This window comes from Pleurodeles waltl, chromosome 6 (genome assembly GCF_031143425.1).
Source record: "Pleurodeles waltl isolate 20211129_DDA chromosome 6, aPleWal1.hap1.20221129, whole genome shotgun sequence".
NCBI classification, from domain to species: Eukaryota; Metazoa; Chordata; class Amphibia; order Caudata; family Salamandridae; genus Pleurodeles; species Pleurodeles waltl.
In genome coordinates this window covers 611,213,134-611,229,284 of record NC_090445.1, presented here as the reverse complement: position 1 = coordinate 611,229,284, position 16,151 = coordinate 611,213,134, and the positions used below count along the sequence as shown (strand labels likewise).

The 16,151-nt window shown below is 40.2% G+C and overlaps 1 protein-coding gene across 2 annotated transcripts in view; it reads left to right on the top strand.

Moving 5' to 3' along the window:
* The window catches only part of TNNT2 (troponin T2, cardiac type), an 85,772-nt gene that overhangs the window by 22,337 nt on the left and 47,284 nt on the right, over window positions 1-16,151 (top strand). For both annotated transcript variants that reach the window (XM_069238900.1, XM_069238899.1), the window contains exons 4-6: window positions 806-898; window positions 10,822-10,854; window positions 14,190-14,219. In XM_069238900.1, the coding sequence (XP_069095001.1) occupies window positions 806-898; window positions 10,822-10,854; window positions 14,190-14,219 (156 nt within the window). The remainder of the gene's footprint in view (window positions 1-805; window positions 899-10,821; window positions 10,855-14,189; window positions 14,220-16,151) is intronic.

The window sequence follows — 16,151 nt, the reverse complement described above, 5'->3', positions numbered from 1 at the left end:
AAGGTTCAGTGTGGCCACCTTAGAAGGAAGTCTCTTTCTAGCTAATTTCCCAGGATGAAAGGGGCCTTATCTGCATAAACACTATTTTAGGGCACATGGACTGGAAGGCCTGTTGACAGAGTAGCAAGAGCAGCAGTTCAATATAAAAGGATCTATGGGAATTCCAAGTGAAGCTATATGCGCATTAATGCCAACTGAGAGTCACTTATTTGGATCACTCAGTGAGGCTGAATGAGGGGAAAAGCCTAGTGAAACAGTAACCACTACAGATTCCAGTGAGGCTAAGTGAAGGGAGGTACAGTCTGGTTGCATCAGCATTCAAGCTCAGTGAGCCTGTAAGTGGTTGGAGACCAGAGAGGCTGCATGAGCAGGCATGCCCAGTGAGATGGAGAATCATCTGGACAGCAAGGTGAAACTGCACGAGTAAGAAGACCAAATGAGCATGTTACTGAAAGGTATAGTGAACCCATATGAAAGAGAAGGCCCAGTTTGGGTGTATCTGAAGAAAGATCCTAGAGAGGTTGTATCAGTATGGTGGACAGATGAGGCTATGTCAAACAGGCCAAGTGATGCTGCATTAACAGGAAAGGTACAGACATACAACATCATCAGGTAGGGTTATAGAAGGTTGGTCAAGGAGAATGAGAGCAAGTCTGTCTCAGAGGAGGCCTGGGCAGCTGTATCACTAGGGGCGTGGGCTGTGAGGTCTTATACATGAAAGGTTGGGAGGAAGTCAGCTTGTGTTCCTAGTGAGTGCACTCATGCTAACAAACACTGATTTATTTAATTGTTGTTTCACCCCGAGGAGGAGAAGAAGAAGAAGAAAAAACACTAGAAGAAGAAAAACTAGAAGAAACAGCAGCAGAGGAAGACGAGACAGGAGAAGCCCACACACAAGGTATTTCATTCCTCAAATCATCCCTTTACTCGTACTGCGAACCGGGACAGTGGATGTCACATAACAAGGAACAAAAGAGATTAGAAATCAAAAATGCAGTTAAATATTTGGATGAACTCTACCTGCTATGCAGTCTTAATCATTTATTTAGCTGTCTTGAATATAGCACAATCCTTGCCTTCAAAGGCATGGAAGTATGCTTGCAACCAAAAGATTAAGAAAAAAATAATGTTCACACTTTAGTATGGAACAAAACAAGAAATTTACAGAAAATCTGTGTACATAATGGAAAGGTATGATATTCCCACTGATAAAACAGGAAAACCTTAAACAGACAATATGCTGAATAATGATTTAAAAGATCAGCATTTGCGTGAATGAGGCAAAGAAAAACTGTATACAGAGATTCATATTAATACAAAAAGAACAAGTGTGGCAGACAGTTTATACCTTCATACAGTGGGATCCACACTGATTTAGCGGCACACACATCTACAACATATGAATTTATTGGCATTGAAGTTTACTGAGGAAATGAATCTTGAGTTTTTTGTTTTTTTTTATATTGGAAAAGGACTAGACTAAAGTATGTTGAGAGAGCATTCCAGGTAACAGATTATTTTCAGGGGAAGATTGCTTGGTAGTGTTATTTTTCGGACTTCTGAGGTTTCACTGCATAAAGTCGATTTACTCCTGAAGTCCCTTGTGCTACCTGATATTATTATTAGCTATCATGCCAGGTAGTTTGGATGTTTCATTTGTGGAGCAACTTTATTTAGGGATGGGCAGAACTCTGTGAAATCTCACAGAATTTGTACATAACTCAGCAGAATTCCGTAGAGCAAAACTCTGTGAGGTCCGCCCACCCCTACTTTATATGGGATGCATGTCATTTTAAATGTATGTTTAGGTTTCAAAAGGAGCCATTTCAGAGAAGCACAGACAGGAGTTACATGGGCATATTTCTTGGACCTGTGAATAATCTGCTGTCTATGGTCACTTTATCTGCCTCTCTGTTGTAAGGACCACTAAACGTTTACTGGCACAGAAAGAACGCTGCTAGTGCACATCGGCCCTCTGACTTGTCTGAGAATATAATAAAATATTTACTCATAGCCCACACCAGAATCCACTTGTCCCAATATCTGTGGAAAATTAAAGGTGTGAGCTCCTGTGGGTGATGCTATGATCAGTATTTTTATAACGACTACCTATGTTGAAAGAGATGATTTGTTGATAAGAAAGAGTTAATGATGGTACTAACTTTAATTTTTTTAAAGCACTTGTTAGTGCTGTTTGTGGTATTTTGTTGGTTTGTAAATACAACTTTTGCCGTGGCCCAGCTTGTGTTTTTTTGGCCCAGGATCAGATAAAATACTGGGTCAGCTCCCCGCAAATCTTCACAACTTAGACCTGCGAAGATCATACAAGGTCACTGCAAGAGCATAATTCTCCCGTATGTTAATGGTGTGTAAAGTGACTTTCAACTGCAAAGTTTTGTGAAGTTCATGATGCTCATGCTTTTTGTAGTTTACATTTTGTAGTTTATCTCGGGTTTACATTGACCCGAGATACGTTTTTTTTCTACATTGCAAAATAATTTTCATTGCATGCAAAACAATTTTCACTATGTTTGAATCCAGGCAAGCTGCCAACTGCATGCAAAATGTTTCACTGTAAGTGTACCTTAAATAGTTTTTTATGTTCAATGACAAATGTTTGCAGAGATTTTCTCTTCTACTTACCTTTGCATATAATTTCTCTGCACAATGGCATTGCAGATAAGAACCTGTTTTGAAGGTATAGGGCCTCATTTGGACTTTGGCTGTCAATTTCCCTGACCGTCAAAGTCAAACCCGCCACTAGACCACAAGTTCAGGCATTCTGCAGAGAGCCATACTACGAGTGCTGGCAGCCATCCCCCATATCTGTGGTGGAAATCCGCCAGCACTCATGCTGGTGGTTGCATCGCCAACACCTCCACAGCAGCAGGACTCTGCTTGCCTTTTTACAAGCCGTAATACGGCTTGGCAGAGTCCTGCTGGAGTGGTGGTGCTGGCGATGCAAGACCGCCAGGACCCATCCCCTCCCGGACGTCCTCCTCGACAAAGAAGGTAAGTTGGTGTTCGAAGGGGGGGGGTGGCTGTGTGTGCGTGTGTGTGTGCGTGTCTGCTGAGGGGGGGTGAATGCGTGCGTATATGCAAGTGAATGTGAATGTGTGTGTGCGTGTATGTGCACGTGTATGGGTGTGTCTGTGTGGATGAATGTGAGTTTTTGGGAGTGTCTGTGTGGATGAATGTGAGTGAGTGGGGGTGTCTGAGTGCATGTATGCGTATGCTGAATGGGTGTGTATGTTGATGCATGCATTTGGGAAAGCGTGCGGGGGTTGTTTGTGAGTGTGTGGATGGGTGGAGGCGATGTGTGCATGTGTGGGGACATGTTTACATGTGTGTACCGGCGACAGGAATGGAGATTCCAGTCGCCGGGTGTGTGACCACCAGGATTTTCATGGCAGGGTGACCGCCAAGGAAAGCCTGGTGGGCTGCAGTCTTTTAATCCTGCTGGCAGGCTGAGGCCTGCCACCAGGTTGGAGGTGCTCCCCGCCGGCTGTGGCGGTGCGACCGCATCGGCGGGCCAGGTGGGTTTGTGGAGGATTGGCGTCTGCCAAGCCCCACAACTCTTAATGTGGCTGTACTTAGCGCCGGCTCCGGAGCGGTAGGACCATCACGGCCGCCAGCCTTGTAATGAGGGCCATAATGTGTTGTGTTAAACAAGGATATATGCAACATAAATTACCACAAAAGTAAAAATGTTCACATAGAAGTGGCAAAATACTGCTCTACCTGCACAATAAGGAGGTTTCCTGTAGATGTTCACACATTTAAAAAAAATAACTTTCCAACATTGCACACTATTACCATACAGCAGTCTAACCAGCTCAAGAAAGTGCCAATTTTCTGACTATGAAAATGATGTAGCTGTGGTAGAAGTAAAATGCTAGCACGTAACAAAACTGTTCTTATATCATTGCCTGGTAAAATGCAGTCATGCATTTGACTACATTACGAATGCTCTGATTTCCTAATAGTAATCTTCCTTACTTCAATTACCCCCTTTCATCCCTGTACTTACTTTAGTGCTGTAGGCACATCTCCCCTAAAGCACAACATAACTAATTTTAAAATTCTCATGTCCCCACATCATTTCCCAAAACGTTTCCCTTTTACTCCTAGACTCCACCTACTCCACGTACCGATGTTCTGCCATCATAAAGTGGAAAGAAATAAATCTCATGATAACAGGAAGGAGGTGGGATGTAGGTACTGGGGCAAGAAGGAATAATCTGAGAAATGAAGATTATCACAGGAAATTATTTCCTCAATTCTAAATTGCCCCACTTCTTACTTTAAAAAGGCTATATTTAAGCCAATAACATTGGGACAGACATACAAAAACACAATTTTGCATTACTTAAATAGCTTAGAAATCGCTATTTAAGAAATGCAAAATGCTTATAACAGAAATACCGATTTCCTAATAGCGATTCCTATCTGTATTATGAAATCCCATTGCATTTTAGTCAATGGTCCTGTTTTGCATTTCCTAAATAGCTATTTCTAATTAAGAAATAGATATATAGAAAATGCAAAACCAGGGATGTCAAAGGGCAAAAGGTCTCCATTAGAGCACCCCACAATAGGGATGCACCTGTAGAACACACATATACCTCAGGGTCATGTGTGTGCTCTATTACAATTTAAAAAAGCACCTTGGGGTGTTTTTTTTTAAATTGCACCTGGTTACCATCGACTTCAAGTCAGTGGTAATTGCATCTCCTAAATTCCTAAATCACATTTTGGAAATGCTTTGTACATCAGAATAGGAATCGTGAATAGGAAAACCCTATTTGCGATTTCCTCTTTTGGGAATCGCATTTTGCGATTTTCACAAGGTTGAAATTGAAATTTGCTATTTCTTAAAGGCCTCGAAACATAAGAAAAGCCGTTTTGCATTTATCAATGACCTGAAATACAAATTCAGACCGTTAAGAAATGCAAAAGGGCTTTGTACATCTGGCCCATTGTAACCAACGTTAAAATCCCAACCTGAAAGTAATCCTAGCACATCAATATGCAACCAGAAATAAATCCTATAATTACAGTAGAAATGTTTTTTATAAAGCAGAATTTAGAACATTAGTCCCAAAGTTCAAAGATCATTGATTCATAAACAAAAAAAACTTCACAAAAATTAAAGGGACTGCCCAGGTCACTCCATGACAAATGTCTTAAATGAATGCACCTTCTTCTCCTGCCCATGCGGCTGCCGTTCCACGAGTGGAGCACCCTTGAACGGATTCTGGTAAAAAAGCTGCTTGATGTTCATAAAATAGAGAAATAACTGCTTTCATCCATCTGCTTAGGGAGGAAGTGGATGGCTGTAACCCTCTTTAATAGAACCAGAGTTAACAAAAAGAGTGTCACATGTCATGAATTCAGCTTAACAAGAAAGACAGATCTTAACTGCCAGGGTGGCATCCAGAAGATGGCATGCCTCTTGATCAGTCGAAGAAGGATTAAGAAAAAAAGAAGGGACAATCTGCTATTATGTATGGAAGGATGAAGCCACCTGGGAATAAAAACCTGGGCCCAAACAGAGAACTAATCTGTCTGGGGAAAAAAGTAAAAAAGCAGATAGAAAGACCTAATAGCTAACAATCCTAACTTCCCTAACCTGCATTCTGTAGCCACTAGAAAGCAAACTTTAGAAGTCAGAAATTGCAAGGAAGCTTTTAGTGGATAATAAGGAGGACATTGCAAAACGTCTTGAAGTAAGGGTAAACAACAAAAGGGTACAACTTTTTAGGAGGAGGGTGCTGAGGAGGGAAGCCATCTAGAAGCCTGCTTCCCAGATGCTACTAAAGAGACTCTAACTACCTGTATTGATGCCCATTGAACTTTAAGGGTAGCAATTGCTAACTCTTAGTAGAAAAACATCATAGAGAAAATTAAGGATTCACGTAAGCTGACAAGCGCAGGGATCGAGAGATCTATTTGTACACCAGGATGAATAAATCTCCATTGACGATGATGAGATTCATGGACTGATGCTGCAAGAGATGAAGAAAGATACAGTTGTTTGAGATCCTTCTTTTCAGCATATAGATAGACCGATGGATATGCTGACAGGGCACTTGGGGCAGAAGAGGCTCTGCGGTGGAAGAATCGATTCTGGGGATTGAATCATTTGTCTCAACACAGGGATTGTTCCTGTAGGGCCCGAATGGGAGAGTTAGGATCACATTTTCCCTTTCCTCTGGGAGATTAACTAACAACCTGACATTATAAAGTCTAGGTGGGAAGGCTTAAAGGAGAAGAGGGGACCAGGGAGAGGTTAATGTATCTACTCCCCATTCACTCAGGTCTGGAAGTAGAGCATTGCCAAAGAGATTCACCTTTGGGGTACAAGACCTCTTGCTCGTTTCTTGAAAGATTAGAAGGGATACATTTAAATTGTGAGAGGAAGGAAAGCTTCTGCCTAATTGATCCACTCTCACATTGAGACCGCTAAATATGAAGGTACTTAGTGGTAAAAGATGTTCCTTTACCCAAGGACAGACCTGGACAGCAAGCGAGCAAGAGAAGCTTACGAACGAGAGAAGCCAAGCCCATTCCTGACTATTGGTTTATGTAAGACTTAGTAACTGTGTTGTCTGTCCGGATCAGAGCTGTGTCTCCTGATGTCAGCATGGAAACCCAAAGAATGGTCTTCTGAACTGCTGGTTACTTTCCTCAGTTGGAGAAGTTGACCAGGTCTAACTGAGGCCTCTTGCCCTGAGATAAAAGCTATATTTAGCAAGGCGCCTCACTATCTTGCATTGTTTCAGAGTCAGGTTCCAACAATAAAAATAGATTGTGTACTCCATTAGGTAGATGACAGGGTCTGTCTCACGAGAAGGGAGCTCCACTCCCAACAAAACCTTAAAGCTTCAGTGGAGTGAGAGGGCTGACTCCTTTGTTTTTATAGTATGAATTTGTTCTCTTTTTTATTTTTGCTCTAACTGATTTGCCCTGGTGGTATTTGCAACTTCATGTCACTTACTCCATAGTGTTCTGCTTAGCTATGTCACTTGCTCCTTGTGATTTGTGGCATTGTCATTTGCCCCTTCATGTGATTTGTTTGATTTTGATTAGCTTCTTCATGTGCTTTTTATTCTCTGTGATCTGCTTTACTGTGATTTGCTCCTCCAGGTTATTTGGATCCAGTGCCATTTAGCTCTTTTCCATGTAATTTTGCTTCACATGATCTGCTATGTATGATCTTACTCCATTTGATTGAGTTCATCCATCTGAAATTTTGCTCCTCTCAACAAATTGTAACATGACAAGTCAATCCAAAACTAATAGACCAATCCTATCAGACCATGCTACAAGACGTAGATAGCAACATAGAGCATTTTCATAGACAACATACCGTTGTGGATAGACAGGCCCTGCTCTTTTTTCTCAATCTCAGTAAACATTAAAATTACTTATGGGATAAAACTGCCATCACTAGTAACCAGAATCAGAAATATGGCCTTAATCCATATGGTAATGGGAAAATCATGATCCAATTCTCCAACATTAGCCTCTGCATCTAAAACAGTGTGAATACAGCTAGCAATGCCATCTCCGACACCCTCCACCCCCCTTCCTCCACAAGCCTCTGTCATCACACACTCACCCCTCAGTATCCAGAACTGGTCTGAACCCCATTAGTCAAGCTGAAGGCTTAAAATTACTTAACCCTCAGACTGAAATGTCTCTATCTCCTAACTGCTTTCACCTGTAAACTGAATTAGGCAGGCCTGCTGTCAGTGACATTACTGTTAAAATACCTATCCCTCCTGGTAACCCATGTAGCGGCTGCTGCCAGGAAGGGGTGGGGGGCAGCACATGGAGTGGGAACCAATAATAAAAAAAAAGTACCTGATGCCTCGGTGTTCCCCCGCTCCCAACGCCTCCATTCTTCTCCTCCCCTCCCTACCTTATCCTGATGCTTCTCTCATGCTGTTACCAGCATGTGAGAAGTGCCAGGATTGGCATGAGCAGGCAGAAATGTCACTCAGTGATGGAGTGGGAGCCCGCACTTCATCTCCACCCAGCTGTGCAACACAGCCGGTGGGAGAGTTCTAAATGCGCGAGTCAGTATGGCCAGCCAAACTGACATGCACACTTAAAGTGCACAAACCACTCCTCCCTGGTAACATGGGGGTGGTGGGCCTTGCCCCACCCTCACTAAGCAGAAAAATACATTTATTATCACTTTATTTTTCTGCATTCACCAGCGGGCGACGCTTCTCCGCCATAGCAGAGGGGCTGCCCCTGGGTAACTCCAACTGATTTCATCCTCCACCCTCCTCTCTAAAGCTTCCTCTCTCCCTAGTCAGGCTTAAATAAGACACCAGAATGCAGATGGACTTCCCGGTGAAGGTCTTGACCATCCCAGAACATGATGCCCATGTAAACTGTCCCTTGATACCTGATATTAGAAAACCATGCTATCACTCAAAGTGCAAATCTATTATTTGTTCCCCCAAGTAAACTTAATATAACCAAAATGCAACCACATCACTTCACCAAGCAAATCCTAGTCCTTCATAACACACTCACCCTCTCTCTGCCCCACATAAAAACTACTCCTTACATCCCTTCTTCAATTTCTCACCTAACTCAGCCACCTCAGAGCCACGTTATGCACAACGCTCCTCCACTACCCTGAGTATCCTTCCACATTGGTTCACTCTCTCAAGTTGGCACAATACTCTCATCTATCCAACTTTACCAGGCATCACTTTCCAAACATTTCAAGAGCTGCCTGACCAAAACAGAATCTGAGAGTTATCTGCATTCTCAGAGACTTTACACCCCTTGTACTAGCAAAACCCCCATGACACCAACGCTGCTTTCATAAATAGTAGGTCTGCAACTTCTAACACCACAAGTGTATCTGCTCTCATTCTGGACTATGACCTTAACTATCTAGCTCTAACATAAACATGGTTCAGCATATCAAGATATTTGGCAGATTTTTTCAGGGCGTACACATAGGCAATTGCCACTTTCGTCATCTTGTTTATGTGCAGGATTATTCTGAGGCAGCGAAGAAGCAAGATCAAATGATTTTACTAGAGGAGAAATTGAGGAGAAGAATTCACCAAATTTTTGCCTGAGGGTGTGGAAAGGAGGAGTTCCATTTTATGGGTTTTATCATAAGGAAGTTCCTTTCTTCCATTTCTGGACTATAATTAGGTAGGTTCCCAGGGTAATGATATCCTCAGTAATTACATTTTTCTTTACAGTTACATTTCATTTGCATATTGATGAACAGTGACACCTGCATCCTGGCCCTGAGCCTACATTTTCAGAGTGAAAAGGGCTGGAACTAATGTTGAACTCTGTTAGAACACCACAAAACTCTTAAGCTGTGGCCAATGTGTAGCACCATTCCTCCCAATTGTGATTTTTTGGTGAGGGAAGAGCTAGACCATCACAGACCTGTCCTTGAAATTCCATTTGCTATTGCAATGTCTGAATTAGTCTGCCATCGCCAACCGTTTCAAAACCCATCGATAAGTCCAATCACCTAAATAAATAGGTGTCACCTTGGTCTAAAACGTAATGAATGTCATCCAGAATCTTTAAGGTGGTAGTTTCATTATAGAAACCTAGACAAAAAACAGATTTATAGTTTGCAAAAATTATTTTTTAATTACACATTTACTTGGTTGACCACGTTTTATTCTAAGGCGTTCACATGCCTGGTGGATTTGAAATTGGTTGGTAGTTCACTAACTAGTCTGGGTTAAGGTTCCAGCTTTTCAGGGAAAGTGTGATTGGACTAATCTTCACCTAGTTTGGGAAATGCCTTGCTTTGAAAGGCATTGAACCAGCCACATCATGAATTTTAAAAAACGTGGATCTAATCTTTGATTAGGTTTGCTAGTAGAATATTGGGGAAATCTTTTGTTAGCTTAAAATATTTTGTTTATGGTTTATATGTCATTACAGGTTATAAGTAAAAGGAGTCCCAGATATTTTTGTACTCTGGTCGGACTTTGGATTGTATCAATGCTGAAGTTATTTCTTACAGCTATAATTAAAGTGATTGAGGAATCTATTCCATTTTATTGAAGGGAATTTGGGGCTAGTGTTTCTCGTGTCGCCTGGCAATGTTTCTGATGTTCCAGAAAATATTACGAATGGAATAGTTTGAGCAATTAACCTGTTCTCAAATGTATATGGATTTAATAGAATGAATAGTGCCTTTATGTTGCTCCTTAGCTTTCCTAGCTGGTAGAATAATAAAGGAGATTGTAATGCTATCCAATTATGTTATTTTTATCCTAGGAGTTCTTCTAATGTGTATAATTTCTTCTGTGATTCTGTAGGTGGGTCAAATTAGAAGACCAAACAGCCATGATTTTAGTGAATTTTTATACATTTTTGTCCAAAATTACACGAACAGGAGTAATCATGTAGTTTACAGTAATTTCACATCACAAGAATAACCAGCTGACAGCTTTTTATGTGAATCTTGGTAGCTTGGACACATAGTTGAGTGTCCAGGACACACACCATCGGGCCCTCTATGACACAGTGCTTCCTCTTTTTACAATTGCTTTCTAAGTTATTCATTTCACCATTGTTATTTTTTTACTTATTGATTTATGCAGTATCAGAAAGCATTCTGAAGGAGCTGTGAGGATGCATGTTGTCGGCACAAAACACCTAAATGAAGAAACATGCGAGTCCAATAACTGAATAAAAGAGCCCCCATCACTGATCACAACTGTCTGTTGAGCACCTACAAACAAATGGTAAATTGATTATCATAAAAACATTGAACTGACATTTTCCACTTTTTGTTTTCAAACGCAGAGCAAGAAGGTGAGGGGCATGAGCATGAAGAAGGTAAGAAATTTAAGTAAACGGTGCACAGAGTTATTTCACATTTACACTTTACAAAATGTAGCAGCTTCACACATTGCAAATACATTTTTTGACATTTCTTATCAACCTAACATGGAACATTTTTAATTTGAAAGAACCCAATCTTAACATATTATTATATTTATAGTTAATGTTCTCCTAAGCTTTCGATTTATCCTAAAAACCTAAAATGGTGAATGAATTGTGAAAACAAATAAGTTCCAGAATTTACAATTGCATTAAGATACAGCAACATAGATAAAGACACAAATACGCAATAGACTCACTCAGTTATAACATTCTAACAAGAAATGTGTTATTACTCATACATAAATAAATTCAGGGTCATATTCATCAATTTCTAATCCTAACCCTTGGAAAACGCATTGTGTATTAAACTGCAAAAAATCCAGATAACATTTTTGTTGTACCCCACTTATTTTTTGTGAAGCATCACCGTACTCATTCCCTTAGTCCAGTATTACTTAGGTCACGATTTTCCAGGCCATTAACATTACCTTTTCAACTTTAAGCCAGGGGTCAATCACAAATTCTCAATAGTGTTTCAGAAAACTCACCTATGACGCATGTAGATATAACATTTTACGTCTTTTTTTTTTAAACATCAAAAGTATAATTAATAATTTGTTAACACACTCAAAGTCGATATATACAAATACAAGAGAATATTTCATCATCATACGTACAACAAATTCATTAGAGATCAAAACGCACAATTAATTTGTAACAGTAAAGAAAGAGATTATTTCAATGTGTTTAGAAAGAGTAATTAGAAATAAGTGTGACCAGTGATTCACTAGGGGGTACGGGGTAGGGGGCATATTCTGTTTAGCTTCTGTCAATGCAGATCTTTTTGTATAATATCAATTTCCAAAAGAATAACCCAGCATAATAATTTTGGGTTCAAAAGAATATTAGTTTTCATCAGATCACTAAGTTAATGAAACACTTTAGTCAGTGAAGCAACTACTTGAGTCGTATCAGCTTCTGGGCCTTGACAGTGAAAGCAGACGTTTCATTGAGGCCACATTTGAGGAGTATGTGCTATGTATAATATCGATCATACAACATTTTAAAGGAATGAGCATTAAAATTACAGACTTTAGGAATGGTTGGGGCAAGCTGATTTCTCAAGCTGACATACCGAAGAGAAATATCCATACCCATATTTCTGGACCATATGCTGGACAGATGTATGAAGTTCTGTTCCTATTTCTTAACATTCATGCAAATTTGATAACGTGTGAATAGAGCCTACTGAAGTTGTGCAAGAATTAATTGTGGGCCATGTCCACCTCATTTATTGAGAAATGTTGAAGGACATTCCTAATTTGTGAACATCTGAAAAAAAAAACACGTATTTAGACATTCATTGTGCAACTCCTCCACATTACCATATTGTTCTGTCCCTATAAACTTGACTTACAATCTGAAATTATAGGTCGTCCCAGCAATGTAGATAGCTAGCATGAGCAGAGGGCTGCATATTGGTGTTATGGCCAAGATAGATATACTGATTAAAGCTATAATTGTGGCACAGTCCGTACAGCCTGCCACATTTTGTAGCAAACATGAAGTGTTTTGAATTTTGTGTGTTTGAAGTAAGCTGCGTCTACCAAACCTTTCTTGGGTGCTATGACTTGCCAGTAAACGTGATCATCTGGAAAAAAAAAGCCCTGACGGTAAAATTTACATCAGCCATCAATGGCTGAAAGTCTGAAAATGAAAGAAGAAACATAGTATAACTCAAGAGAAGGAAGCAACATACTACCCATGTTATGGGTAGATTGTAAAAAATGTTTCACGCAGCATAGTTTTTTATATTGCCATAAACTTTTTCCCATCTCAATTCAACCTTTTTAAAGAATGCTTCAGAAAGGCAGAGCAGTATAACCTGAACAGATAAACCAATAAACCCAACCATAGTCCATCCCATTTTCTGAAAATAACCAGTGAATTCAAATTTAATGCATCATAACTGAGACTGAATATGCTTCTTGACAAGTGGCAGATGTAACAAAATGGGGATCTGGAACTTCTGGAGATAGGCTCCTTGTTATCTGCGTATTTTTGATAATTAACTGATAACCTGACACATAGCCATATTGGGGAAGAGGGGAGCTTTAGGGACCAGGCATGTGTGTTAAAAAGGCTGCTTTATTGGAAACAGGTGCACTTACAGTAACCACCTCAGCCTTTTCCTTACAAAATTATGGGCCTCACTATACAAAAATTCAGCTATATAACTCACCCCCTTCCCATCCCCTATCTTTCTCCTTTAATCCTTGACCTTGTCATCCTGTATTTCCTTAGATGTTTAGACTGCTTCCTATCTTTAAACTGCCTTCTAGTTTATCATAACATTGAAACTGTAACTAATATAATTTCTTAACCAACTTTTAACTTCCTGGCTCGTCTATGCATGCTGTTGTCTACCCACTCCCTATTAACCTGGACTGCTAGTTTGAACAACCATAAATTTATGTATACCATGGCAACTTGCCATGCCCCTGCCTCACTGCACCTGCTCTAAAGCGACCATCCTGAACATATTACATCCCATGTGCACCTCTTGCAAACAAGCTAACCTGCATAATCATGTTCACTTCCGAAAAAGTCCCCTTCAAAACTGATCTGCCTACAGGGATGGGCGGGTGGAGAAAAAGACCTCAACGCCTACCCCAGCCACAGTGTCACCATGAAAATGGTGGCATGTAACCTAAAATGTCAGTTTAAATACTCCGGGGGTACAGAGTAGCCCAAACGTAGCCCATAGAGCCCATGGCAGCCGTGGACTGCTCCACGTCCCCAAACCTCCCAGGGTGGAGACCTCCCAGTGGTCAGCTGCCCCTCCCAAGACCCCATTGCGTGGCAACATATTCAGTTGCTGCAAGGGCGGCAGGCGGATAGAAAGTTAGAATAGCCATGTCACCCACATATGATAGTAGTTTAACTTCTGATTTATGTACTATAAAACTATATAAATAAATACATACTCTAGATTGGTGCAACAAATGTAGTGTACATTTTTCAAAATATTTTCTTCAGCCATCCCTTTCTAAACATCTCCCTGTTCTGAACACTTGTTGGAGTTTTATGGGACTGTTATGCATTGTCTTAAAGCATTTTTAACTATATTGTCCAGTACTGAAACTTATTTTTTAGATATCCAATCGTTCTGTTAAATAGTTTTTGGACTCTTACTTTCGTGAGGACTGTTAAAAAGAAATGTGATCCGGTGTGTTCGCACATACCTAAATCTGCCATAACAGTGCAATATTATTTATTTCCACCAGGTGGTGATGGAGAACAGGAACATGGCGGAGGTAATTTTCCTACATCATCACATTCATTAAATTTAAAATGTACTTGAGCAGCCAGCCACAGCCATACCTTTTTGGCATACGTCCCTGAAACAACAATGGCCATGCTGAAATTCGGTCCTCTTTCTGTGCACCATTGATTGGAAACAGTGCGACTTAAATTATTCTAATCTGATGCTGTCAAACAAATATATAACCTAAAATACAAAATAATAAACTGACTAGGAAAGCAAGATGGAAATGCAAACAAAATTACTTAAAACTAGGGCCCTGATTATGAGTATGCCCATTTTTGGTGATACCTGATGACCTGAAACCCTGATTCCGGCTGATACCCTCACACCAAAAAACAGGTGATTAGGATTTCCTCCCTGGAATGAGGAATATCCACATAGGTCTGAAGATTTTGAATGTAAAATATTCTAGCTTTCATGTCTTAAAGTTTCAATTCTATTAAGGACACGGAGGGTCCGATCATGCTCTCTTTCTATGCTTTATTTTTACAGCAGCCAATTAGAAAGAACTTTATTAAATACAACATATCCCATCAACCAATGAATATCACATGACTAACCATAGAGCCATGCCCTATAAAACCAGAGGATAACAACACACTTCCTCTTTCTTTGCGTAACAGACACAGTTAATTCACTGAATCCGGAAGTCCAACAAGAAACAGAACCTTAGTGTCCAGAAATGCAACACCTTCCTCAAGGCATGAGCCAAGGTCCACCCAGCTGACGATCTGGACGTAGCCCGAGAGTCCCACGAAGAAGGTCCCAAAGGCACTTGAAGAAAGAAGATCATTTGTCCTCTTGACCTATGAACAAACAATGCAAAAGACAAGCCATAAACACTGTCTCCAAAATAAGGAAGGCAATTATCTCTACAATACATAAATTAGTTATATATGGGGGAACACAACATCATAACCATATCTATACAACATAGAAATGTAATCATACATATCAATCAATAACGTCACTGGGTGGGATAATCCCCGCCTCCGTGTCCTTAATAGAATTGAAAATTCTAGACGCGAAAGCTAGAAAATTTTACATTCTGTCTGGACCAAAGGCTCCAATTATGCTAGTTTAAAGTTGTGCCATTACAATGGAAGATGTATCTAAAATGGGTTTATAATAAAATCTTTTAAATGTAGAATCTGAAGACCAATCTGTGGCACCTAGTATATCCTCTAAACGAGAACCTAAGGAAAAAGATTTGAACGCCATATCTCCTGTTGTTGAGTGAGCTTCAAATTTTGACACATCAATACCCACTTCTGACAGGAGTCATTGCATCCATCTTGCTAAAGTCATCGAAGAGACTGGACGAAATGGTTTCTGTAGGGATATCAAAAGTTGACCTAACATATCTGAATTAAATTAGGCTGTTCTAACCTCATAATCCTTCAGATATTGTACCACACACAATTTAGTGTTATCTGGAAAAGCGGGATAAGATACCAACCCAGTATTTCACTTAATTCTTTGAGAGATGACAAAAGATACTCCCTCTGGAGAAAAACGTTCCCCTGCGAAGTCCAAGGCTTTGATGTCTGATACTCTTTTACATTAATTAAGGCAGAGTAACATAGTTAACTTAGCCGATAACTGCTTCCTGGACAAGTATTTATTAGAGGGTCAGGCATCTAAAAATTTGAGGACGACATCAATGTCCCAAAGTTCAAAGTATCTGGGAAGGGGAGGATTCAGCATCCTAATCCCTTTTACCAACTTACACACAATGGGTAATTGACCCACAGGTTTCCCCTCAATAAACACATGCTTAGCCAAAATGGCAGACTGGAAATTGTTGATAGAACTATAAGCCATCGCAGACGCTGCTGGGGAAAAAAGAAAATTCAGTATCATGGTGCACTCAGTGTTAAAGGGATCTGCACCCTGTGAATTACAAAAGCCACACCAGCGT